Here is a 24,777-nt window from a genome sequence, read left to right as displayed (position 1 = left end):
CAACATAGGATTCGTCTCATGAGCTATACTGGATTCCCGCGTACAAGTTACTAGGGAAATGAATGGCTGATGGAGCATAGCTACCTAGGTAAACTTATATGAACTACCCTCTTTAGATCTATACAGCCATGATAATCGGGCCGGTAAGGACTCATCCATACGATGTTTGTCTGACAAGAGACTTCGGTGTGTGTTTTAGGAATTCGGCGCAGAGGCGCATCGGTCCGACCCGACATTTCTCACCCTACTAATACGTAGGTAATTAGGGCGGACTAACCAAGGTGTTTTCGTGTATGATTGGATATATTCATTTATCCTTCTCGTCTCCGAAGGGCAAGGATGGTGGCGAGCTTCAGCTGCCCCTTAGCTCCCCAACCAGAAGGGCCACTCTCTACCTCGGGTCGTACAGAGACATACCAACCCCAGGCTCGTCTGTCAAGCTCACCTGTGCTAAGATGATCCGACCAGCTGTCGTATAGGAGACGTATGGCGCCGAGCAGCCTAGCGACATTTTCCTCCTTCTCTAGTTCTAATACCTTGGCCGTCTTCTTCTTAGTTGTCGATTTGCTAGCTAGAGCACTACTTTTCGGAGTAGATAACTCCCCTGATTGATCAACGGGACCTTCCGCGGCAGCGGATTCAGCCACGCCGCCGTCGGAATTGTCCACCCTCGTGGCGAAGCTTTTGTAGAGGTATGCTTTCGCTGCCTCGGGTCGGTGGATAGGCATACCCACGACGCCTGCTTCGTATGACCTACTTGACGCCGAGCCGGTAGATCCGGATTTGTTCCTCATGGCTTCAAGGTCCAAGCCCCACACAGCTTCACCTCCCAGAGCCGCCTGCTCTCCGGTAACTCGAAGACGTTCTGCTAATGCATCCTTTAGACAATTTCGCATTATCCTCCACCGATCAGGACCAAGCATGATGCCACCGTACCAACGAGTCATTACCACAAGTGTATCAACAGCATCTATCTCACGCATATTCTTAAGTAAGAAGTCACCGCATCCGCCCTCTCCATCGTCGAAGGACTCTTCCTTAATCGTAGTTGCACCAAACAAATTCGTAGGTACTCGGATCCGATATGCCCAAGCATTGTGGCTCGCGCTCTGCAGAGAAGGTATTGCGGTAAAAAGTGACTGCATCGCTGACTGGCGTTCAGAGGACTTGGTGATATGAGTCGCCCGAACTATGAAAGTTGACTTCTTCAGAGTCACTGGTTGGCTAGCTGACCACGACCTCGATACATTATTTACGAATGTTTCGGGCGCCGCGTTTTGACTAGTGCTGGTTACCGTCGCGCTTGATGTGGTGCTATCAATACCTCTTGCGTCACTCTTGAATTTATCATGATCTCCTACTTCTTCGTCCCCTTTCCATTCGTAACCGCCTCTTTTCAATACCGTCACTTCGCGACCCATCACTCTAACCCTAGGTTGCCCATGACCCCAACCTTGCTCATCGGCACTGGGGCCGCTCTCCATACCGAGCGAGACGGCCTTGCTTCTCGAGTTAGCACTTACGACTGCCTGTGCTAAACTCAACCTGCTAGAAGGAGGCTGTTCGGGCATTGTATATCGTAAGAGTTCAACGGCAAAAGCGAGGACTAGCGGGGCACGATTCGTCAAGAGTATAGTGTCGGCAATTATCCGCTCGTCGGTTTCTACAGGTAAGGTAAATGATGCTTCTACTTCTCGCGGAGAAAGAGGCTCTGGTCCATGAATGAGCTCTCCATTTTCAGACTGCTTCGATCGTTTCGATGCGCTTTCCAGATTAGAGCCTGGCCGCTTGGCTGTTTGTTGCGCCGTAGGGTTTTTAAGTCGGGCTTTGCAAGCATTGTGAAGGGATCGTGCAGCTTTGGCATCCTTAATGGCAGAGGTAACATCTGCAAGAGAACAATCGGCTATCTGTTGAATACTGCACTAGTTATTACAAGTCGTTCATCAGATGTAACATATGTTGCGTGGTATTTGAACCATACATACCTACGGAGATTTTTCGTCTGTAACTCCTTGATTCGACCCAAAGCGTCGCGCATGGGAACCCTCATGCCGACAGTCATTAGTCGAATCAGCTCCTGAAGATCTTGCTGAGAAGCCATATCTAGAATCCAGGCAAATTATAGGTACAAGAATGGAGTTGTTCAAATGTCATATTAGATGAACGCGTCAAGTTTGATGGAAAGCGCGTCAAGCTTTCGATCTGATGATTAATCTACTATCTTAAGCCGCATTGAAGCTTCCAAGGTTCCAGTCAGAGCTCCTTCCAATGCACATCATGCCCCGCAGTTTTGCTGGAGAATCCCTGCAGCAACATGAGTAAGTGACACAGTGTCCCACTGCGAAGCCGTACCGGTATTCGTACTGTGTACATAGATACATCATATCGTCTCTTGAAAATCGGATCGTCAGCCACAAAAATTCCGCTTCAAAGTCGAGATATCATTTGATCCTGAGATCGACATCGACACTGTCGTCACTGGCTCCATATCGGACGAACATCATTGCCATTGACGTTCCGGTTGTCCCGTCCCTGACATTGACTCGGCACGTCATCCAAGGGGTTAGTTCGAAGTCCAGCCGTTTAGCAACTCTCCAGGTATCGAGCTTTCGTAGTATGGATCGGGTAGTCTATTGCATATCTATTAGTCTCGTTACCTCACTCCATTGATGTACTGAGCTGTACTCTCCCCGGGAGACAGGAATCGGATACGCTCTATGATCAGCTAGCCAGTGCAGATCAAGATGCCGCCTTTGTATGGGCGTCCCTCCACATTAAGGGCCGGGTGCGTGAGGGGTGGGAATAGTCTCAAATGGATAGGAGGCAGTTGTAGGCGATATGCTAAGAAATCGCCGCCGCCGCGATCATCGCCACCACCAAAACCAACACCAAAACCGCCGCCAGCTATTCCAAAGCCGCTGCCCTTTAAACCAGCGAAGCCGAAGCCAACCCCAAAGCCGGCCTCAAAGCCGGCTCCTAAACCAACCCCTACACCATCCCCTACACCCACTCCCACCCCTCATTCTCCCGCTTCACCCCCGCCTCCACCCAAACCTTTACCCGCATCCGCATCTTCAAGCTCGACTTCGTCATCTTCGAAGGGATACGAAGACAAAAGACGGCCGGTCTCCGAGCTAGTCCGGAATCGATGGTTCCCCCTATTTGGCGCCGGCGCCGCGGCCGTGTGCGTGGGCTTCTTCTCGGTGTCAATGATCAACTACTGGCGGACCCATCCGGCCGAGCAATGGCTGCCGGGCCAAGAGCCCGAGACGCCCACGGGCCGGCCCACCATCCAGTCGCCCCTGGAGTTCGACCAGCACCTGGACAAGTCTGAGTGGCGCTTCGGCATCACCAAGCTGCGGCGCCGCATCGCCTCCGAGATGGCTCGCGGTCACGTGCTCGAGGTTGCAGTCGGTGCCGGCCGCAACTTCGATTACTATGACTGGAGCGTCGTGACAGAGGGCCTTGCGCCCGCCGAGGAGAAGCCTAAGTCGGGGTGGTTCGGTTGGTTGAGCAGTGGGGAGGAGGAAGAAAAGAAACCGGACGGGAAAGAGAATACCACGGGGACGGAGGAAAAGGGGAAGCCAACCAACCCACCACCGTCCCAAGCCAAGGCTAAACCGCAACCCGCAAACGCCAACGCCATCCTCAGCTTCACCGGCGTCGACATCTCGCCCCCGATGCTGGACCTAGCACTAACCCGAATCCGCCAAGTCGTGCCGCACATGGCCGACCAAATCCCCAAGAAGCCCTCCTTCACGCTCCTCGCGACCTCAACCATCGACAACAACCCAGGCCTATCACTCGCCAACAACCGCCTCCGGATCCTCAAATCCGACGCGCAGGCCTCTCTCCCGGCCCCTCCATCCCCCTCATCCCCATCCTCACCCGCATCCCAGACCCCCCAGAAATACGACACGATCCTACAAACCTTCGGCCTCTGCTCCGTCCGAGACCCAGTCCTCCTACTCTCCACCATGGCCCACTCCCTAGTCCCGGACACCGGGCGCATCGTCCTGCTCGAGCACGGGCGCAGCTGGTGGGAGCTCGTGAACGGGCTTCTGGACCGCAGCGCGCGCGGCCACTTCGAGCGCTTCGGCTGCTGGTGGAACCGCGACATCGAGGTCGTCGTGCGCACCGCCGAGCGCGCCGTCCCCGGGCTCGAGGTCGTGCGGCTCGAGCGCCCCGGCTGGGTGACCATGGGCACGCACGTCCTCGTCGAGATGCGCGTGCGCGGGGATGTGGCTGCCGCTGCTGCTGCTGCTGCTGATGCCGCCGCCGCTCAGGCGCCTGATGTTCTTGATGATGGTGAGAAGGAGAAGGGGCAGAAGACGACGGGATGGTGGTCGTCTTGGATGTCTGTTAGCAGTGGTAAGCCGAAGAAGGACGAGAAGAAGGATGAATGATAGACAAGATGTCTTGGCTTGGATGCTTGCAGCTACAGGGGGCTATTGGACGGCTCCAACCTTGTTATAAAAAAATACGAGATACGATGCTGGATACGTTGATGTATAAAAGTCGGACTGTATGCATCTGGATTAGACTTACATATGCAACGATCGCAATGCCACTCTGTGCCTACGAGATGTCCAATCATTTCGCTATGAGTTCAATCTCATCAATCAGCCTCGATTCAAGTTCACACATCAGAAGTACGAATTACCACTAATCGTATCATATTATTGAAATTGATCGGGGATTTCTTTTCGCATTTTTGGGCGCCGTTTTTCCTTTTTATCCCAGTCCGCCCTGTAAAAGCCACTCAACTAAGATCTAAGCGCTCTAACTAGCCGGCCACATTCTTGCCAGCTTCTTTCGAGGTTTTCTACTTATACAGATTGATTTCCCGTTTCAGGAAACCAAGCGGCAAACGACGCAGCGAATCTCCCGCTCTCCGTTCGCTTCAGAAACGAGATGTTTCAGTTCGCCGCGGAAACTGGGCCTTCGTAATGCGGCCCATCCCCTGTCGCATTCTAAGCGCTTCCTCTAATGATATTCGTACATCCCCCTTAGCTGGCGACCAACTATGTCGGCCATAGACGCGCAATCATCTGATCGGGAAATAAATGGCATGAAGTAAGGAATTAATGCAGAACGCGAAAAATAGCAAGCAAATGAAAATCAAATGCACCGACTAGCGCCATCTCACCCCAACTCCTTTTGGTTCGTCAACGCGGCCGTCTCTTCCATCATCATACATGGTTAACACATGCCGGCTGCACGCATAACCTGTCATCCAGTGATCGTCAAATAATTAGGAGAGGTGTAGATAAGCTCATTAGCAATGCGCATTTAGAAGTCATCGAGTAAGCAATCAAGCTCATCCAGCTCGATAGTCTCGGGACTCCTATCCCATTCAAGAGCGGCGTCTAATTTGGTCCAATTTTCGGCCTCATGATCTCTTTTCGTCGGTATGATCAAGCTAGGTCGCATCGCGGGACTTGTCAAGAATGCCATATGTGGTAGTAGAGAGGGGGCGAGCGTCCTTGGGGGTTCACCAAAAAGCTGCTCGTTCTGCATGCCGTCATCTATTGACACTTGGTCAAGAGGATCAGCTCGAAGTAGATGTCCACTAGCCTTCCGCTTTTGTAATCCATCTGCCGTTTGTGTGAATTCCTTCTCGTCCTTCTCTAGTGGGGGTTCCTCTCCTCTTTGATTGCGCGGCACATTGAGGGAACGGTGGCGCCCCGATACTGAGCCCATTGGTGTGCCCGGCATCGGTATATCTTCATCCATATCATCAAACTCGGGAGATGAAAGATCCACTTCAGGCGACATGCTGAGCTCTCTGTTTCGGTCGCAATCAGCATCCTCAGATGTGGACGCCGAGCTTGAGAGTGATGGTGTTATGATAGCGCGTTGCGCAGAAGGGTCGGGTAAAGGTAAATGAGGGCATGTAGTTAGGTAAAAGTACGTGCGCCTTGGGTGGACGGTCTCGAGCTCTTTAGCTAAAGGACAAGGAGCTAAAGCGGACCAACACGATCGCTTCAGATATGTAGATAGTCGAGAAGAGATGATGGCGCAAGGGTTCGCGGACCTAAGAATTGTGTTAGTGGAGGGTGAAAAGGCAAACCTTGCGATTAAACTTACTGTTGAACTATTTTAACATGATCTATGAGGATAGTGGCTAGCTCCTTGACTAGATGCGGTCGGTTGCGGGTTTCCTGCAGTCGCACAATGACAGCCTCGACGATCTCGTCGTTTATACCTTCTAAGTCGACTTTCTTAATCTCTGCAAGTTCGGACAGCTCAGAATCATCCATCTCGATGGAGGTATGTAGCCCAGGCGAGGGCGGCGGCGTGTGATCATACTTGATAGGCGTAGCGACCGGTTTGAAGGTGGGTACAGTGGTAGCAGAGGATGCAGTGTCGTTGTGAGACCGCTTGATCTTCTTGTTCGGGTGCGACGAGCTCTCAGAGGATGATCTAGAGCATGCCATGCTGGAGTTATTAGACGAGGATCGATTTACTGGGATGTGGATTCCGAGTGACGATAGAGACAGCGATTTGCGACGGGTGTTGTACGGCATGGTGGGCAGATGACGAGGAGACACGATAAAATATAATTAAACAGCAACGGCGCAAGTGTATCTAGATAGTTATTCTATATCTGTCGATGCATGAATCGAGTATACGGAGAGATTCTCAGATCCAGCTCACAATAAACTCGAAGGTGGGAGATGCGATGCGAGTAAGGTAAGACAGGGGAGTAGGAATAAGACGGGATTGGGGAATATTAGTAGGGAGGATAACGATAATGATACCACGCGTGGTCCGTGGTATATTTTTGTTAGGCAGATCGACGAACAGACCAGCAGGGGATCCGAGGCGGGACAAGGCGATGAAGAAAGGCGGTGGGAAGAATAAAACCGAGGATCGCGACGGCGATGTTGAACCGACGAATCGAAAGATTTAAAAAGCAAAAAAATAGTTGGACCCTGGGTTGAACTGGGAACTAGGAACTGGGGGGAGGAAGGCGGCGAGAAGGCTTGAGAGAACGAAATTTGTTTGTATGTGTGATAGATGGGACAAAAAAAAAAAAAAAAAGAGCTGAGGAATGTTCCTCACCCTGGGGGGTGATGGGCGGATGAACAGGGGGAAGGTACTGTACAAACGGTACAGCAAGCTGCTCAGACCCACACCTTAGCCCACCTTAGAACCCAGGCAGTTGACAGGGGGAAGAGGAAGGGAAGAAAAGTTGAAGTGACCTTGGCAGTGACTTGCGTTGGACCTGCGCAGGGAACTCGATTTTGCTACGAATGCCATACCAGAATTGAGAAGAGGGATGTTCTTGGAGAAGTACAAGTTGGCCCCGGCGTTGTATTCAAGGATCATCCCTTGTGCATCAATTGCCCCGTTTGGAAGTATAGCACCAATCAGAGTCAGGCTTGGCTTCAACGGCTGGACCAAATTTTGGGCTAACCAGAAAACCTTTTTTTTATTCCCTTCGATTTTTAAGGGTCCTTCGACTGTGCTTCCGAGCTCCATTCTCTCTTTTTATTGCCGTTACCCATTATTACGCAAGAGGTTGCCACTTTCAAATGTTAACAAAGCGACGAATAGCTTGGAAGGTACTATGTGTTCTTGTTTTGAGTTCATACTATTGTATTCGTTATTTATTGTCCGAGGTTGCCATGATGGACAGGGTCGACTAGCAGCGGCAGCAAGAGTCGAATAGTCGGTGGCAGATTCGCATGATCTGTTTACTTTCGAGATCGCGCCACATGGGTATAAACCTAGCAGAAAGAGGCGGTAAGCAGGATGTACTTTGTATATCTGCAGGCAATGCATTTTGCAGGTTAGGCGGCCCCAAACTGTCCAAGGTGCTTTTGAATGGATCTTCTCGGCTTCATCATTCCACATTTTCTTCCTCCCAGTCTACTTACCTTCTCATTAGGAGATAGAAAATTTAATCGAGTATAAAGCAGTGGAGAAGCATCAGTGTCATACGAGGCTAACGAAGAGAAAATTCTTTAGGAAATTTCGAAAATAGAAGTGACGAAAAAAAAAAGGAAAGAGAAAAAAAGTTTCAACTTGGTGTGCTAGCAGGGGTATAGGGGTAGAGCAGGGCATTTAGTACATATAGCTACATATGTACATGCGGTTATGGGTTTTGGACATTGGACTCTACATACTATGGTCCGATGGGTAAGAATTAGCACACTGTCAGGTATTTGGGAGTTATATGGGGACAACCGGCCTTACCAATTTGGTGGTAGCGTGTCCTAGTGCACCCCACGGGTACTTTCAAACCCCGATTCAGAAAATTATTACTTAGTCAATATTTTGAATCGTTGCTTAAAAATAACTGCTGATTATAGAGGCCATGCTAAATAATATCTATGGTTATTTTTTGTTAGAATAGCTTTAGTTTTGTGATGGGTAGTTGACGATGCTGTAATTCTTCAAATGTATTAGTAGTCCCACCAAGATCTGTTGCTAAACTCTAACAAGTAAGGAGGGTTTGAGAATCAGGGGTCCCCAGCTAAAAAGTTGACCTGACAGTGTGCTAATTCTTACCCATCGGACCATAGTACTCGTCGATACCCAATATATTGTCCTGCTACTTTATTGTTGCCGAAATTTACTATGTAACAAGAAGTTTTACGTATCATGTCCCACCTTTCCACGCTTCTCTTTTTTAATTTACCAATCCAAGCTCAATCCATAATAGAAGCTCACTCTTTTCCAATGCCCCCAATCCACAGCGACTGGCCAAGTGCCGCGAATGGCACAAATTATTTATTGTGCGCAGTCAGAAGGCGGGCGGGTTGGCTTACATGCATGACTGACGAACCCAGCGGACCCAGCGAACCTAGCAGCCCAGCAACCCCAGGGTATCCAGGTTTTAATGCTGTTTTACCAATCATGGCCAATCATGGATTCTCTAGATTCCTAAAGTGGATGGCCCCGGAAGATTCCCGTACTAAATGTGGTCCTAGCCCCTCGGTACGTGTTCTGTGTACTCTACATTGCTGCGGGACGCTACGACTGCACCTAAAAAGCGAAGTACCATTTTCGGTGGATGAGACTAGACCAATCTGAAACTTGCGGAGCTTTGCATGACGTTAAGAGGTAATATCTATGTAAGAAGAAAGGACGAGTACGGGTTCTCTCACGCGAGAAACTTCCCCAAATACGCGACACCTTATTGGAGCGTTTTTTACTATGTAGCACATCGTACTTGTCAATCCTATGCTCATCACAGAGTCATGGCTGCCAAAGTGCGGCTTTTGTCAACGAATCTCCTCTTGACTTTGGGAACCCTAATTAAAATAAGAATTACCTGCCAACCCCTCTAATTCCCTCTCTCTTTTATTTTTGCAAGGTTCCCCTCAGCCCCTCTACGACCCTGGAAGCCAGGCAGGACTTTGGAAAAAGCAAGCCTGGGCAGGTCTTGACCAAAGCTCCCTTCAAGGCCCAAGTTTAGATCGTCATACCCCAACCATCCCTACCTTCCCTACTCATCATCATCAGTGTCAAGACTCGTCTATAAAAAGTGAGAGCCTGACCTGACTCGCGTCTGCCTAAAGTCACCGAAACTTATCGCCAACCATCTTGACTTGCTGCTCAGTAAAGTGAATAAATACAACTGTTGCCTATTTGCCTACCAACTATGGTATTACATTATGCAAAGTGTAATACTTGCCTACAAAATATTGTGGTCTGTGAGTTGCTCGTCTGACCACCTCATATTTTCTTTTACATTATTTAATTCGACACACGTCGAGCATTTCCACTACAGTCGACCAGCCAACCAACCAGACGATGGCTGATCTCCCTCATTCGGAAATCGTGCAAGCGAACGGGATCTCAAATGCTCGTGCCACTCTACCACTGTTTTAGTAAGTGGGGCGATTGAGCTGAGATGGAGGTACCTAAGTATATAGTAGGTCTAGGCCATCCCGAGACTGTCTTGGACCATGGAAGGCCCACTTAGAAGAGCCCACTTAGACAAGGTAGAAGCTCATACGGCAGCAAGAACCAATTGCATAGACCAATTGCCGCACAACTGCTCCCACTACCGTATCCACACTCCCGGGTCGACCGGACGGCCGGGGCGTTGACCCAGGAAGGTACTAGTCAGCCTTCTACCTATCATACAGCACTTATTAGATAGCTAGATGCAGCCCTGGAGGTTCTACATACATATCAGCTCAAGCCTCGCGCTCATAGGTACTTGATGATATGAATCTCGACTCAAGCCCTCAAGCCTCAGCTGCAATCCCCTAAATAAAGAGAAATTGCATCCCGTCCGGCCCCGCAAGTGTATCCCAACACGCCGACTATCCGCGCCCCACCCGGATCGGAGTGACATGACCGGATAGCTACTAAGGATGTCCACATTCGCCAACTCGCTGTTTTTTTCCCATGGAGATACAAGAATATTAATGCATCATACTATATCATCTCTTGTTCCAACTATCTAGCTCAGGAAAAGACATCGTAGCGGGGCGTTATGGATTTCCCCCATTATCATCCACTCCGAGATGGGCCATGGTTCAATCAGCTGCCGGTTATATGGATCAATTACGAAAAGTTTGGTTTGGTGACATGTGTCAATCTACATATGGGATGAAGGTAACCTTATTGGTAGCTACGGGGATAGTACTACGGCCGAAGGATCACTGCAGGTATGAAAGTAGATAGGAATCAAAGTCCAATCAAATCAACTACTTCTGGCACGATCAAAATAATTACAGTCCTCTTGTAAGAATATTTCAAAACGTTGCCCCTAATAAAGGCAACTCTATTCCAATACCATTCCGCTCATTCGCCATCTTAATATCATATTCCCCCAAGATACTCTTTACTCTACCACCTTCAAACTTTCCGATTGTTGTGAGATGATAACCCCTTAGGATATCGACGTTGAAGTAAATGCCATCCATTTATATTGAAAAATCGCAAGGGCACGCTGGAGATAATTGAATTACATAAACAAAAAGGTGCGCAATCTGAACAGCCAGCGATACATTCTAGCTGCTGTGACATCGTGAGGATAAACTATAATTAGCCAGAGAGTATGAACGGACACTTAGGCGAGTCTGAGTCTGAGTAGGGCCCGCCAAACAAAGCTTCAGAACGAGCTCTTGAGACAAGTAAACCAAATCTTTGTACGATAGATGGGGATGCATTTTATCAAATATTAGATATATCCAGCTAGAAAACGGAAAGGGGCTTTAAGCTGAAGTTCAAGATAGATTTATAGCAAACCATACATCTTAACTAAATTTCATTCTATGGAAAGTGTTAATGCTCGTCCAATCCCTAGTGGTTTTCTCATTTGACAAGAAATACACCAGAGCAAAGTCTAGCTTAGTATATAACATTTCAATGGATTATCATAGCCAATGGTCTGTTGAGTACGGTGGTGCTTGCATTTTGTGGCATTGCTATATCTGCTCTAGCATCTCTAATAAGCTTTCCCTGGTGGTTTGATTCCCTCGACGATCGTATCAACACTTTTCTCTTTACTGCTTTTGTTTGGAAATTATGATTATACACTGATTGCCATATCGACTCAATACAAAAACTGGTAAAATGATACATCACGTGTCAAAGTCCTGCGTAGGGGCATGTTATGAAGAGACCATGGTTTAAGCACCTTTGAGTTTCGGGCCAAAGGACATCCATACTGTATTATATGGAAGCATATAGACCGAGAAAATTATCAACTAGAGTACCCCGATCAAACCATCTCGGGGTATATAAATCGTAGAGGAGGCCTTCCTTGATTTATGGTCCTAGTACCTACCTACCTACTTATTTTGGGTTTTTTTTTTTGCAACTAGAAATTGGGTCCGTTTCATTATATCTTTTTTCCTGCCGTAGGTTCCTACTTAAGCCCTGTCTCAATTTTGTGCATGACAAATGGACGAAATCCCCAGGAAATGACATCTTGGAACTTCCGGGGTGTTTCGATATATCGCTAGGTAGGGTACGGGGTTACACGCTTTCCCCTGAGCCGAAGATATATAAATCCGGAGAGGTCCCCAAACTCCTGGTTGGCGTCGTCGAAAGGTATATTAAAAGTATGCGGCTATATGCTATTTACGAGCGCCAACCATTCCCTATCATGCCACGGAAGCCTTTGCGCCGCACTCGCTTCTTCTATTCTAAGACCTCATTCGTTATCGGCGAGTAAATTGGGTCTCAAACATTCGGCGAATGGTGAAGTCTACTATATGTCTACGCATATGATGGGATGAAGATGACTAGGAGAGGGCTTCCGGTAATAGTTGTTATATAGGTAGATGTCGTGTCAAAAGGCCTCTTAGACTTGAGATACGGGCTCTCTCTCGATACCTCGACTTCGTAAAATTACCATCTGTGATTATCTAGCTACATTCTCGGTCGTCATGAAATTGTCCAGCATCAGTACCACTGCCATCCTGGCTTCTGTAGCCTCGGGCCACACCATTTTCTGCCAACTGCAGACGAGTGAGCAGACCTATCGTAAGCGCAATCCTCTCAATGATAAACAATAGTATATAGCAAAGTAAGATGCTAACACCTTACCTAGCTGTGTCATATGCTATTCGAACTCCTTCATATGATGGGGTACGTATATCAATAGGAGGCTTTTGAGAGGAAATATGTGCCCCTGAGAAATAGCTAACACAGCATAATGTAGCCACAGAGCGACGTTAACGGCAACTACATGGCTTGCAACGGGCCTCCGAACCCGACTACGCCATCCGATAAGATCATCGACGTAAAGGCGGGCGAGACCGTGGGCGCCATCTGGCGACACACACTGCAGTGTAAGAGCCTTTTATGGCCTCTTCTAGTATAGCTTTGCTAATTCAAGATTTGCGTCGAAACAGCTGGAGCCAACGATGTCATGGACCCCGGTCATAAGGGCCCCGTAATGGCATACCTGAAGAAGGTCTCGGACGCAACTACGGATAGCGGCGTTGGAGACGGCTGGTTCAAGATCCAGGAGGAGGGTTATAGTAACGGAAAATGGGGTACCGACACCGTCATCAACAAAGGCGGCAACCAACAGATCAAGATTCCCGAATGCATCGAGGATGGCCAGTATCTCCTCCGAGCCGAGATGATTGCCCTGCACGGCGCCCGATCAGTGAACGGCGCGCAGCTCTACGTGAGTTTCCCCCAATTTGATGTTATTGCTCATTACAATCCCGTATTGGGAACAGTATCTGAGTTGGAAACATCATTGACACGGAGTCATTATTGTAGATGGAGTGCGCCCAGATCAACGTGACAGGCGGCAAGGCCACCAAGACACCAACTACGGCTAGCATCCCCGGAATTTACAAGGTAACTACCTATACAGCACTTTGAGACTGCTAGCCTATGGCTAGGCGAGCCTACTCCCCTGTCACCAGTTGGCTGATGTGTCCGTAGTCTAACGACCCTGGCCTGCTCATCGACATCTACAGCAAGCCCCCAGGAACCAGCAACCCCTACAAGATCCCTGGTATGTCGGTTTTTCATTTTAAGCGTCGTCGAGAGAAACTAACGGTGAATATAGGTCCTTCTGTATTCACGTGCTGAAAGGAGGATTAGTAGATGACGGCCTCTTTCAATCTGCGTTAGGGTGAAGGCACGTTGTGAACTGGCTTTCATCTAGGTAGAGAGTGATCCTCTAACTACCTACGTAACTATCATCAACAATTGAAAGATATCGTCCTACTGGAAATAACGAAAGTTAACAGATAAAATTATCTGAATATTTGGTGCACGCATCATGAACGTCCGTCCCTTACTAGTAACTTAAATGTATTTAAAGTCGGCGACAGTTATTCTCTTGACGAATCTAAATAAATGTGATGGCTGTGATATTCGTATTTGTTCATGATATAATAATGTATACACACAATCCACTCGCCATGAAGTACTGAGGTGAGCCATAGAAACGTACCATTACGTTAAAGTAGACCTATGTCACTCATGTCCACTATATATTAATACACTAGCCTTCGGATTGCAACAGCCCAGATTTGAGGCACCGTTTGTGGTTCTCGCATTGTCCCTCCTCAGCTCAATGTTGTAGAACCCGTAAAATCTCGTAATTCACCCGCATACGCCATGAAATGCAACTCATCAAAAGGTCATCTACCACTTTTTTACGCCTTTATGGTATCATTCGTCAAGAACCCCGTTCCCCTTAAAGTGATTCCAACGTTTAGGCTGACTGGGGTACCTAGTAGGTACCCAGAGTTATCATCAACCAAGAGACCCCTGATTGTTTGTCTTCCGTTTATTTTATGCGTTAAAGAGAAGAGAGCTCCCCCTGGCAGGAATGATAGTATGCATCTACTGAGGATGCTGCCTGGCAATTGCCATGAATTGGTCCGCGATCTGTTTTGAGTTAGCCCGGAGTGTCCGGAACCCGGTAGGTGATGTGTTCATAGTGAGCGAGAGGGCATTACTTACGTCGCGGTCTGCTTTGATGAACGGCTGGTCAAAGAAGTGGTACTTTTCTTTGGTCACTAGCTCGATGATTACCATCATGAGGCCCCAAGGCTGTGGCCAGAACCCAGCGATTCGCTCTAGCAAGACACGAACAATTTGCTGACGGATATCGGCTTCCTCAGGATCGTTCATGTCCTGACCGAACAGGTCAAAGATAATGTAACTGAAGTACTCAGTGGCGGGGCTGTAATGACGGAGTCGGTCGATGATGCTGCTTAGGAGGAAGTATCGGGCTTGAGGCTGTAACTCATGCACCAGTAAAGACAACGTCACAGCATCAGGAGAGCCTGGGACGAAGAGTGGTCTATCCTGACGAGACTTCGAAACAGCGTGGAGACCAATAAATGTCACAATGCTGTCAACAAGTCTTTGATCAACACCGAGAGGTACGTTGCCATAAGTCGTATCATTCGCATTGCTCTTGTTAATAGCATGCGTAAGATGAGCGATGGCATCTTCGGAAGGTGGAGCCTGAACGAGTTGCTCAATAATCTCAAGCATACCAACCTCTCTCAAGTACGCGAGGCTACTAGCCGTGTCTGCCTGTGAATCCTGAGGAACCGAGTCCGCTACTTCCGCTCGTGGGCCACAGTTAAGGACAATGTTCCTCAGTTGAGTGCAATGAGGCGAGATACTCAAGCATAGTTGGGCGGCATTGGCCGACATGTAATCCGAGAAGTCATGTGCAAGCACCACCAGAAGCTTCACGACGGCACGGTAGAACTCCTTGACAACATCTGTAACGTCGATCGCTTTCATATGCGATGATACATGTCCTAGGAGGGACTTGAGGAGTTTAGTATACGGAACCCAGCCGCGCTTTGACTCGAGGAGGAGTAAGTCGGGCACAAAGCGACGATGTCCAATGAGGCTTAGCCACCCGAAGGAAAAGCCTGGGAAACGCTCTGGAGATAGTTGCAAGAACGTGTCGGCCACTCGTAATAGGAACTCTGGTCGGCCCGATTCGTACAACGGGTTTTCCACGAAGGTAGAGTCAGCGCCATGTATAAGCATAGAGAAGAGACGGTAAAACACTCTTTGATTGAAGTGCTCGCCTCTTGTGACATGGTGGTGATTGAGAACGACCGCAATGAGGGACGTAACTGCCCCTAGAATAGCAAGGAGGCCATCCTTGCGATTCTCGCACTCCACGGCACTCTCCTTGGCGAAGATTATGACCATCTTTATGAGGGAATCTACAGTGGTAAAAGCTTCATTACCACTACCCCCTGCGTGCACCACTTGTTCGTAATAGGTGACTGTTAAGTCAATGGCTCTTCGCACAAAGATTAGGAAGTCATCCCTGCTTGCGATGATACCCCTGCTTCGAATTTGTCTTACGAATGCAACCTGTGCCTTTTCTGGGGTATTGTAGTTGTTGTACAGTCGATTCCATTCTTCAAAGATGTACTCAAACTGGTCCAATCTCCCAGTGTTGTCCTGAGCGTCTTGGATCTGCGGTTTCGTAAGGCCGGAACTGAGGAACTTCGATTTCAGCCGTTGACCAAGTTCAAGGTTGGGATCTTCGTTGATCCACTCCCAAGTAGCCTCTAAGCTTCGCACGAAATCTGCGAAAAGCGCGATGGGACGGTCGTTGAGTAACGTCAGATCGAGAAGCTTGTCGAAGAACTCCAGGTATGCCTCCTCTCTCTGTATCAACATCTTGGCTGTCATCTGGTCAATGCTGTGTAGATCGAGGAAATCCGTCTGGAGGAGAGCAGTTATCAAAGAAATATTGAGGATATGCTGAGGAGGCTGTTGATAGAAGCTGATCTGAACGCGATCGTGCAACGCGGTACCAGAACTAGCAGCAATCTTCAATAACTGTTCCAGAACGTGGACGAGGCAATCAAGGAAGAGGGTGTTGTCCACCCCGCTGAAGAGGGCTTGGCAAATCTTCTCGGCTGCGTAGAAAGCAAACTCGTCTGAGTTCTGCGACGTGTTGATAATAAGTTGGGTGAACATGTCAATAATGTCTAGAACAGGATGTAGCCTAGGTAGGTCGGTGAAATGCTCCTCTTCCGATGCTGTGGCGGTACGCTTCAGCTCGGACAAGAGCCCTTCCACCCTCTCTATTAGCCCTCTTCCATCAACGGGGCGGGCCGAAGGACGTCCGTTAGCCATCCCTGCATGTACATGAGGGTAAGGCAGTTGCGTATTTAGATGGGGAAGGGATGGGGTCTCGGCCGGTGTGGCGAGGTTTGGAATAGAGCTGTACGAATCTTGCAGGACCTCGTTTGCGATATTCCTAGTAGCATCCGATGCTGACGAGGCGTGGGTCGCTCCGGGTTGGGTAGCACCCCTCGGCTGTCTTGCAAAGTCTTCGTAGATCGCCATCTGCTCCGAATTCAAACCAGCCATGCTCGGAGAGAGCTTGTAAGGATTCGGAATGGTCATTGCCCATCGGCTGAGACTGGGATCAACATAGGGCTCATTAGGTCGCTGCACACGGTGACGGCGCCTGGCCTCTATCTCGCCTTCAATCATCTCCTCAATTTCAGGCACAGCGCGTTCTTCGGCCTGCTTTTCGATGACGTTGCAAGCAAGCTCGAGATTCGAGTTGACACACATGATAATTGTGCCTTCGGGCAGCGAGTGCGGGAGCTCGGTCGCGGCATTGCGCATGTAGTTCGTAATATTAGCCCGGAGAGGCTCCTTAGAAGTAACCTGGGCGAGACTGCCCGCGGTTGCTTTGACCATGTTGATCGCAGACGTGCGAAGCTTGTTCTCATCGGGTTCTGTAGCGAAGTCTTTATGGATCATCTGCTGGGTACTGATCGCAGCAATTGTAACGGATCTATCGACTACTGGCTGGATTATATCCTGAAGCGCCTTCGTTACGGCGGTTCGAACGATCTCATGAAGACGAACGCTGTTAACAACCATCTCGTTTGTGGGTGGGATCGAAAGAAGTGCACTGATATCTGGTATAGAGACAGGAATAGGATGGGGGGTTAGGCCAGTTGGAACAGCGCCAGCCATTCCGTTGAGAGACAAGTTCTCGAAATGCTCTAGAGGATCTTGCGCGGCGATATCAATCACTTCTTCGACCGGAACGCGATCTTGTAGTTCACTGGACGGTTCGATACTCTTATGGTCCAGATTCAGATCTTTACAAAGAACCTCGATCTCAAATTTCTGGTTCAGTTTTAATTCGGCGTGATGATAGAGCTCGATGAGGAGATGGATAATATCCATCAGCCACGGATTCGGAGGCCGGAAGATGGTCGACTTCGAGGCCTGTATCAACACCTTACAAACAAAAGGTACAACTACAACCAATCTCTTAGTATCATGGGCTTCAATGAGCAGTTGCTTAAAAGCAATGTTCTTATGCTTGATTGGCTGGTCCCTTGCGATCGTTAGGAGACCTAGCCAGGCGCCTAAATACTTGAGGTGAGTCCTGTCAGTAGAGTTCTGCATTGTGCTCTCCGAGTTCAGCATGCGAGAGACGCTGATGTAAGTTTGTCGGAGCACCTCAGACCATAGATCCGAGTTCTGGAAAAGTTTCACGAGATCAAGGTACACCTGATGGTAGTTTGGCTGCATCTTTGCCCGCTCCTCGACGAGGTGACTGGCAAACCATTGCTGGTGCCGCTCTTCCAAGATATCATGGATTTCCTTATAGGTCGTTTGTAATGACGAAGCTGTGAGATTGTTCAGCCCAAATTGAACCCTGTCCTGAATATCGACGATTGGCTCTTCGAATGCAACCCCGGGGGATGCTGGATCGACATTAATTGATGTAAAAGGGGCAGTGTGAGCTTCCGGACCGTCGGCTGTTCCGTTCAAGATTGGTTCATTCACTATATGACTCGGGGTCGTTGTGCCGTTCTGATTGCGTGCGCGGTCTTCCTCATCTTCTAGCACAGCTTCCTCTGCTTTCCTGTACGCGTCTGTACCACGTAAGCCAGGGATCTGGAGGAGCTGCTTGCACAGCCCAGGCCACTCCCTGAAACGTGAGGTGATCTGGATCAAGGCTTGAAGTCCAAATTTATACATCGAGTCGTCAATACCGTGATCTCTCACTGCCTCCAGGATCATACCAAGCCCGATCTTAAGAGGCAACTCAGAGATGAGCTTGTGGGAAATGATACCACCAAACAGTACCGCGGTAGTAGCAAGGGCTTCGAGAGGATAGTCGATGAAGTGAGAATATTCGTCAAAGAGGCCGTGAATCATGCACGCGAAGATATCTTGGTCCAAAGGATCTCGCGATTGCTTATATTCCTCAAGCTTCTGGACGACGTACTTGACCTCCGACTCTTCTCCATACATTTTCTTATAGTGTTCCTCCATCTTAGCAATTGCAGCGGGCGGCAGCCCATTGCCTTCCCTTCCGTTGGCGTCAATGATGTCATCAAAACCTTCCCCGTAGTTGATAAGTCGGGGATAAGCTGTAATGCACACGCGCTGAACGATGATTAACTCGGGTAAAGGGTTTCGCGGCAAGAAGTCCTCCAGAATTTGTAGCATGGCGAGCACCGTCTTTACATGGAGGGGCGTGGTAGTCTTTGCTACTAGCTGCCCTTCTCCGGGTTTTTGAGACGCCAACTCCAGGTTTGCCTTGATCATCAAGAACTGCAACAGAGACTGGGAGATGGCAGGACTTCGCTCAGCGTTGTTGTGGGCCCACTGAGAAAGATCGAGCTGGCCCTCAGCGTGCGCGAGCGCTGCAAGGTCATATCCAAATCCGTTTGGCAAGTACACCAACTCGTCCAGCCAGCCATGTTTGATGACATGCTCAAAGATAAGCGTAAGATCCATCGGCTTCATAGCATGAGCATCGACAAGTCTCTGGGTGACCCAATCCCTATCCTTCCTCCAGAGACTATCCAGAACAAAGTCGTGATACTCAGAACGTCGATGAAGGAAGTTGTCGAATAGAGATGCGAGGGTTTCCACCGCCATTGACGGCCACGGCTTGGGAACGCCGAAAGCAGAGACAATGAAGATGTCAAGGTTTGGTACAACCACCTCTTGGAATAGCCGTTTCGCCTCCGTACTTTGCGATGCGTGCAGGGAGTGAAGGGCGACCTGGAAGATTGCTGACAGAGCTAGACTCGAAACAAGAGGGTGCTTTACGGCCACTGCTGCTCGCTCGCGGACCTCGGGTGGCGAGTTCGCATATTCTTCTAACGTGAACGTTGGCTGAAGGCCGGGAATGGTACTGGCATCTAGTTGATCCGGGCTCAAGGACGCAAATGCGCATATGAAAGACAGCTGAGTTTCCGGGTTCTCCCAATGAGATCCTCCCCAGAGACTTTGGATGTTGAAAGGAGACGATGGTTCCTCTTGGGCTTGCGCGATAGGTAGAAGTGCTTCGTATAATCGTAGGAACTGTGCAGATGAAACGCGTACGTCACGTTGATCAAAATACGCGACGACGTCGTGCCAGCGGAAACTAGGAGGCAGGATACGGCGAAGGGTCGAAACGAGGACAGAAGGATTATGACGGTACGTGATGCTGACGGTTGTGTAAGTTAAAGCGGTAGAGACCTGCTCTTCACTCAGATGAATATTATTCGGCCGAGACTGAAGATAAGCGGCACAAGTCTCCTCGTCGCGGGTAAAGTCCGTGCCAGTCCTTTGGATGTAGAGAGCTAGCGCGTTGGGGGGCTTCTCGCCTAGTACTCTGATAAGATCCAAAGCAGCTAGGACCTCCATCGGAGGCGCTTGATCTACCTGCAACCAACGCGACTGAACTTTATGGCTCAGCTCGTGCTTAGCGGCCGAGTTAAAGTTGGGCGGGTGACCCTGGATATAACGATCGACGATAGCGGCAATGAAGGAGGGGGTGAGGTCGGAATGGTCGCCATAATCTGCGCGCGAGATTATGTTTACAAAGGTAGGAAAATTCGTCGATAGTATCGCATCAGCTTTAGCAATGGACACGGTTAGCTTATTGGTGCTAGCATCCGACGAGGACACCAACGACCTACCCTTAGTCTTCAGATCTTGACGGGATCCGAACTTGAACGCCAGCGCCAGTATAGTCTTCTCCAAGGCATCAAGTTTGAAGTGCTCCATAAATGTAGACAGATCAAAATCGCGGAAGATATCTTCGTTAGCAGTCTCGATCGACTCGGATATTTTGGAGGCTTGGTCAAGATCATGGGAGATCTTGGCCATCTCTCCGGCTAGGAGCGAGTAGTTGCCAGGATTGGCAACAGGTCGGTTGATGCCCGGGAAGATTTGGGGAGCATTGCCGGCTACCAACCGGGTGAAATATTTAGAAAACACCTCCATTCCGTGATCATCGAGGAGCTAGAGTAGCAAGATAACATCAATACGAGACTTCTAATGAGACAGGAGGAGGTAGAGGGAGGTAAGAAGAAATTCGCATCATTTAACATACTTTTTTTAGTTGATCCACCTGTAGTTCCCACTTTGCGCGGTCCTTGTCCTCCTTGATTGTACTCAGAAGAAGATAGACTTGGGCAACAACAATTTTTGTAAGAGAGCTAGTCCCCGTGGTCGGACTGCTGGTACTGGGACTTGCGCCAGCACTCAGTGGACCTGTCTGTGACGGATGGGGAGAATGTGTAAGCCCTGTCTGCAAACTCTGGGCAGGAGCAGGTGAGAAAGTTCCAGATCGCGAGTGAGATGGCGGTGGGGGGACCATGAGGGTGGTGATCTCTTGGTCGGGAGGGGAGAAGGAGGAGGGAAGAACAGGTGTGAAGTTATGCGAATCGAATTCCCTGGAGCCCCTCGTAACACCACGAAATCACGAATCACGCAACGGTGCCTGGCAAGGGCGGTAGTAGTGAGTGTGCACTTCGCGGGTTCGGATTGAGTGCGGGAAGTAAGGGCAGGGCAGGCGCAAGCTCACGGATGCTTGGGGCATGGATATCATGAGCCCAGGCACAAGTTGAACTGTCCTAGGTCGCAGGTGTTGTTGTCGGGTAATTGGCGGGTGGAGGCGACGAGGTTGATAGACGTGGGTAGGCGTGGGTATGGGTACGTTGCTAGTGGGCAAAACGTTGCTCACAATTCGGTTCGGTTGGTGTTTACGAAAAAGAACTTGGGTACTGTACAGCAAAAGTAGCTCGAGTGCGTCACTAGAAAAGAAGAACTTGGACGCGCTCTGAATAGTTTTGGGTTCTGGGAAGGGGGAGAAAAGGATGGTATGGCGGATGATTGAATGGAGTGGTGTTGATTTTGATGGACGTAAATTGATGGTAAGAATCAAAGTTCAAAAGTGACCCTCTCGCAGCAGCTTGGGCCTTTGTCTGGCCTTTCCTTCCACAGGCACCTTAGTTGGGGCTGATGGGGAAGGGACAGGGTGACCCATAAAATCGATGGTGACCAATAGGAAGGTCCTATGCTTGTAGAGCCTCGCGAGAGCTAAAGAATCCGCTGGGAATTTCAGTTGCAGCCTGGGCAGGTGCTACCACCTAAGGGCAGCCACCCGCATCTTGGGTTCCTCCAATCACGTGACTGACAAACGGAACATCAATGTGCATGTTTGATAGAGCTCTGCCACAGTGCCACCTCCGATAACTCACCTCCTTACAAATTCAACACCATATCTCATAGCGAGGCAACCGTTGGCGATACATGCCTCATACGCAGCCATATACTTCGTAGTATAGTCAGTGTTCAACAAGCTTGCTGTTTATGAAATTTCATATACAACTCTTCATATCACTACTTACATGCATACCTACGTTCCTAGCTAGTGATAGGGACACAAGATGTCACAAAAACTGGGTGCCTAGTACCTAGAAAGCTATGAAGGTGACAATAACTCCCAAAAAGCAAAGGCTTCAGTCTTGTCATTCGTACCTTTCCCCCTTCCCTCACACCCCCATCCCCATCCCATCCCTCTTCGCCTTCCCAGAACCAACCCTACAAAGCAGCCCATTCTGCGTAGGCATATCATCCTCGGTCCTCACCACCCACGCCTCACTCCCCACCGTCGTCGGCGCGTAAAACACGCCCCACGGATCCCTAGCCCGCTTAATCTCCAACAACCTCTCGTAATTGCTCCCGAAGAACGCCTGCTGCCACTCCGGCTCCTCGACATCGCACTCGTTGATGTACGCCCCGGCCCCCGGCGTCACAGCCCGCCACCTATCCATCGCGCCCGCGAGCCGCGCGTGCGTCTCCTTCCACGCCATCGGCGACAGGCCCCTGATGGCCGTGTTGTCGAACAGGTCCGCGTGCATGATCACCTTCCGGAAGGCCGGGTTGACCGCGTTTCCGGCGCCCGGGTAGCCGGCCACGGCTTCGGTGGGCTGCAGGTGGATGCCGTGGAACCGGTACCCTTCCTCGATGGACTGGCGCAGCGCGAGCTGCGTTGCCTGGAACAGATCCGGGTCCTCGAAGTTGGCGCGCGGGAGCAGGCGGCTGGCGAACCGGGAGCTGCCTGGGGTGTCGCCGATGCCTGCTCTAGCCGAGGCCAACCAGTTAGTCGCTGGGTACGGCGCCCGCGTGGTTACGTTGAGGCCGGCTGCTCGCAGGTCGTCGAGGAGAGGCTGTACGAATGCGGATAAGTATTCTTCTGATACGTTGGGGAGCTCGACATCCGTCATGAAGCTGTAGCTGTCGTTGCTAGACGTCATACGCGACATGTAACTATCTGGTATCCTAAATGTTAACGTAATGATAAGAAATATCGAAAGCTACCTCTTTTGGTATGGCATCATTCGATAAACCCGAAATTTGGAATAAGAATATAGGGGTAAAAGGTTGCGACATACTATCGAGTTGTTAGTACGCGTTGACAGATATAGATCATTTTAATTCCAATGAAATATACCGGTGCTCAAGTTCCGCACGTACCATGCTGTACCGCCATTATCGACTATCTTTTTGCCGAACTCATGATACAAATCGAAACCCTTCCAGAAATTCTCGATGTCGCCAGGATCAACGGAGACGTTAGCCCCACCTGTTGAAAAGCTTATGGAAGTGGCGAGTATTGTTGTGTAGGGGTGGGCTTTGACTGTAGCTGAAGTCACGACGCCAAAAGTGCCTGCATTCTTGTCATCAGCTAACTGGCGTGGTTCGGCTTGATCTAGCCATGGTCTAGGAAATGCTTACTCCCCCCGCCGCCACGCAGAGCATAGAATAAATCAGTATTCTGGTTCGGATCCGCAGTGACGAACCTGCCGTCAGCTGTAACCACTTGAAGAGATAGAACTTGGTCGGCGCCTAAGCCGTACTTGGAAGCCAAAGCGGAGTGTCCACCGCCGGCCATCCAACCGCCATAAGCCCCAACGGTGTAACCTCCGGCTACCACAAACGTGGCATTGTACTTGTCCATCTGGGAAAACATCTCCCAACTCTCAATACCGGCACCGACTCTGCCTGCCTTGCCCCTGTACTCGCCAACCTGGTAACGGGGCAGGTATTGGAAATCTTTCAGGTAGTGCGTCCAGATGCTAAGACTTCCCAAGCCGACCGCTCGACCGACGAAGTCGTGCCCGGTGTTTCTGCAAAGAAAGGTACGGTGTCAATCGGATTATCATGTCTTGGTATGGCTGTATAAGTTGGCCAGATGTCCATATGTCTCGAAGAACTTACTTAACGACTAGCCTTAGGTTCCTATTCCTAGCGAAGTTGACGCCGATCTGAATCTGCCTCGTAGTTGTAGCATTGATGACGAAGACAGGAAAGGCACCCTGTGTGCAGTTATCGCCATCTTGCGGCTGAAGCGTCGCGTGGCAGGTATCGCCCTCACCCCATTCGCTCAACACGGTGACCGGGTTGTCTATATAAAAACGGTTCATGCTGGAATTCCGGATGAGGAACATACACGCATCCGCATCTCTATACGGCCCATCGTAACATACCGCCGCGGGTGGAACCCCTTTGATCAAGGCGCCTCCTAGAGATTGGTTCAGCCGCGACCACTCTTCCTCTAGGGGCCAGCCGTCGCTGCCCGGATACTCTCTACACTCTGGTTCATCATCAAGAGAGGCCGCGACTGAAGAGTTTCCAAAGGCGATGGCTGGAAAATCCCCAATCTCTGCATCTGCAAGCTGCTCTTCTTCGAAGGCAAAGTTGACGCACTTGACGCTCGCAGATAACGCGAAGAGTGTTAACACAAGGAGAGACTGCATAATTGCTAGTAAATAGAAATGATAGGCCCATGAAATATCCCACTTGTAATAGCAGAAAGAAGGGTGTTGTGCACTTATCTACAAAGGTTTATGGTTGCTTGGGCGTGATCCTGCATTCATAGATCTCACCCACAGACACCCGCGCTGAACAGGCTCGGGAAACTAGCTCCTTAATCGAGCTTGTTGGTAAATGCCGACTCAGATTATCGTATTCATCCTTACAGGAGCGGGACAACTTTGTATGCTATACGGTAGCAAA

General features: G+C 49.7%; 7 protein-coding genes across 7 annotated transcripts; 3 read left to right on the top strand and 4 right to left on the bottom strand.

Annotated features, from left to right (window-relative positions):
• Positions 1 to 184: 184 nt before the first annotated feature.
• Positions 185 to 2,422, bottom strand: F4807DRAFT_155423 (uncharacterized protein). The gene is made up of 2 exons (XM_047993262.1): positions 1,986 to 2,422; positions 185 to 1,917 (listed from the first exon to the last, which is right to left on the bottom strand). Exons 1-2 carry the CDS (start codon positions 2,099 to 2,101, stop codon positions 312 to 314), a joined length of 1,722 nt encoding a protein of 573 aa, XP_047852700.1. The 5' UTR covers positions 2,102 to 2,422; the 3' UTR covers positions 185 to 311.
• On the top strand, positions 2,209 to 4,676 carry F4807DRAFT_431878 (uncharacterized protein). Its single transcript, XM_047998561.1, has 2 exons — positions 2,209 to 4,359; positions 4,549 to 4,676. Exons 1-2 carry the CDS (start codon positions 2,745 to 2,747, stop codon positions 4,605 to 4,607), a joined length of 1,674 nt encoding a protein of 557 aa, XP_047852699.1. The 5' UTR covers positions 2,209 to 2,744; the 3' UTR covers positions 4,608 to 4,676.
• Positions 4,677 to 7,095, bottom strand: F4807DRAFT_431875 (uncharacterized protein). The gene is made up of 2 exons (XM_047998560.1): positions 6,091 to 7,095; positions 4,677 to 6,037 (listed from the first exon to the last, which is right to left on the bottom strand). Exons 1-2 carry the CDS (start codon positions 6,528 to 6,530, stop codon positions 5,293 to 5,295), a joined length of 1,185 nt encoding a protein of 394 aa, XP_047852698.1. The 5' UTR covers positions 6,531 to 7,095; the 3' UTR covers positions 4,677 to 5,292.
• Positions 7,096 to 8,347, top strand: F4807DRAFT_431873 (uncharacterized protein). Its single transcript, XM_047998559.1, has 2 exons — positions 7,096 to 7,798; positions 7,978 to 8,347. Exon 1 carries the CDS (start codon positions 7,286 to 7,288, stop codon positions 7,676 to 7,678), a length of 393 nt encoding a protein of 130 aa, XP_047852697.1. The 5' UTR covers positions 7,096 to 7,285; the 3' UTR covers positions 7,679 to 7,798; positions 7,978 to 8,347.
• A 4,160-nt stretch (positions 8,348 to 12,507) lies between these two features.
• F4807DRAFT_461904 (lytic polysaccharide monooxygenase) lies at positions 12,508 to 13,527 on the top strand (the record flags this gene model as incomplete). Its single annotated transcript, XM_048001745.1, has 6 exons — positions 12,508 to 12,564; positions 12,638 to 12,767; positions 12,831 to 13,111; positions 13,210 to 13,290; positions 13,378 to 13,450; positions 13,505 to 13,527. The coding sequence occupies 6 exons, from the start codon at positions 12,508 to 12,510 to the stop codon at positions 13,525 to 13,527; spliced, it is 645 nt and encodes a 214-aa protein (XP_047852696.1).
• A 762-nt stretch (positions 13,528 to 14,289) lies between these two features.
• F4807DRAFT_452435 (Not1-domain-containing protein) lies at positions 14,290 to 21,073 on the bottom strand (the record flags this gene model as incomplete). The annotated part of the gene is made up of 4 exons (XM_048000330.1): positions 14,290 to 14,334; positions 14,410 to 20,327; positions 20,391 to 20,715; positions 20,807 to 21,073. 4 exons carry the CDS (start codon positions 21,071 to 21,073, stop codon positions 14,290 to 14,292), a joined length of 6,555 nt encoding a protein of 2,184 aa, XP_047852695.1.
• Positions 21,074 to 21,950: 877 nt separating this feature from the next.
• F4807DRAFT_431850 (FAD-binding domain-containing protein) lies at positions 21,951 to 24,632 on the bottom strand. Its single transcript, XM_047998558.1, has 4 exons — positions 23,980 to 24,632; positions 23,497 to 23,888; positions 23,237 to 23,428; positions 21,951 to 23,032 (listed from the first exon to the last, which is right to left on the bottom strand). The coding sequence occupies exons 1-4, from the start codon at positions 24,516 to 24,518 to the stop codon at positions 22,251 to 22,253; spliced, it is 1,905 nt and encodes a 634-aa protein (XP_047852694.1). The 5' UTR covers positions 24,519 to 24,632; the 3' UTR covers positions 21,951 to 22,250.
• Between the last annotated feature and the right edge of the window lie 145 nt (positions 24,633 to 24,777).

Source organism: Annulohypoxylon truncatum (assembly GCF_022578515.1).
Source record: "Annulohypoxylon truncatum strain CBS 140777 unplaced genomic scaffold F4807scaffold_23, whole genome shotgun sequence".
NCBI classification, from domain to species: domain Eukaryota; kingdom Fungi; phylum Ascomycota; class Sordariomycetes; order Xylariales; family Hypoxylaceae; genus Annulohypoxylon; species Annulohypoxylon truncatum.
The sequence above is the reverse complement of the archived record's forward strand: the minus strand, read 5'-3'. Positions and strand labels throughout refer to the sequence as shown.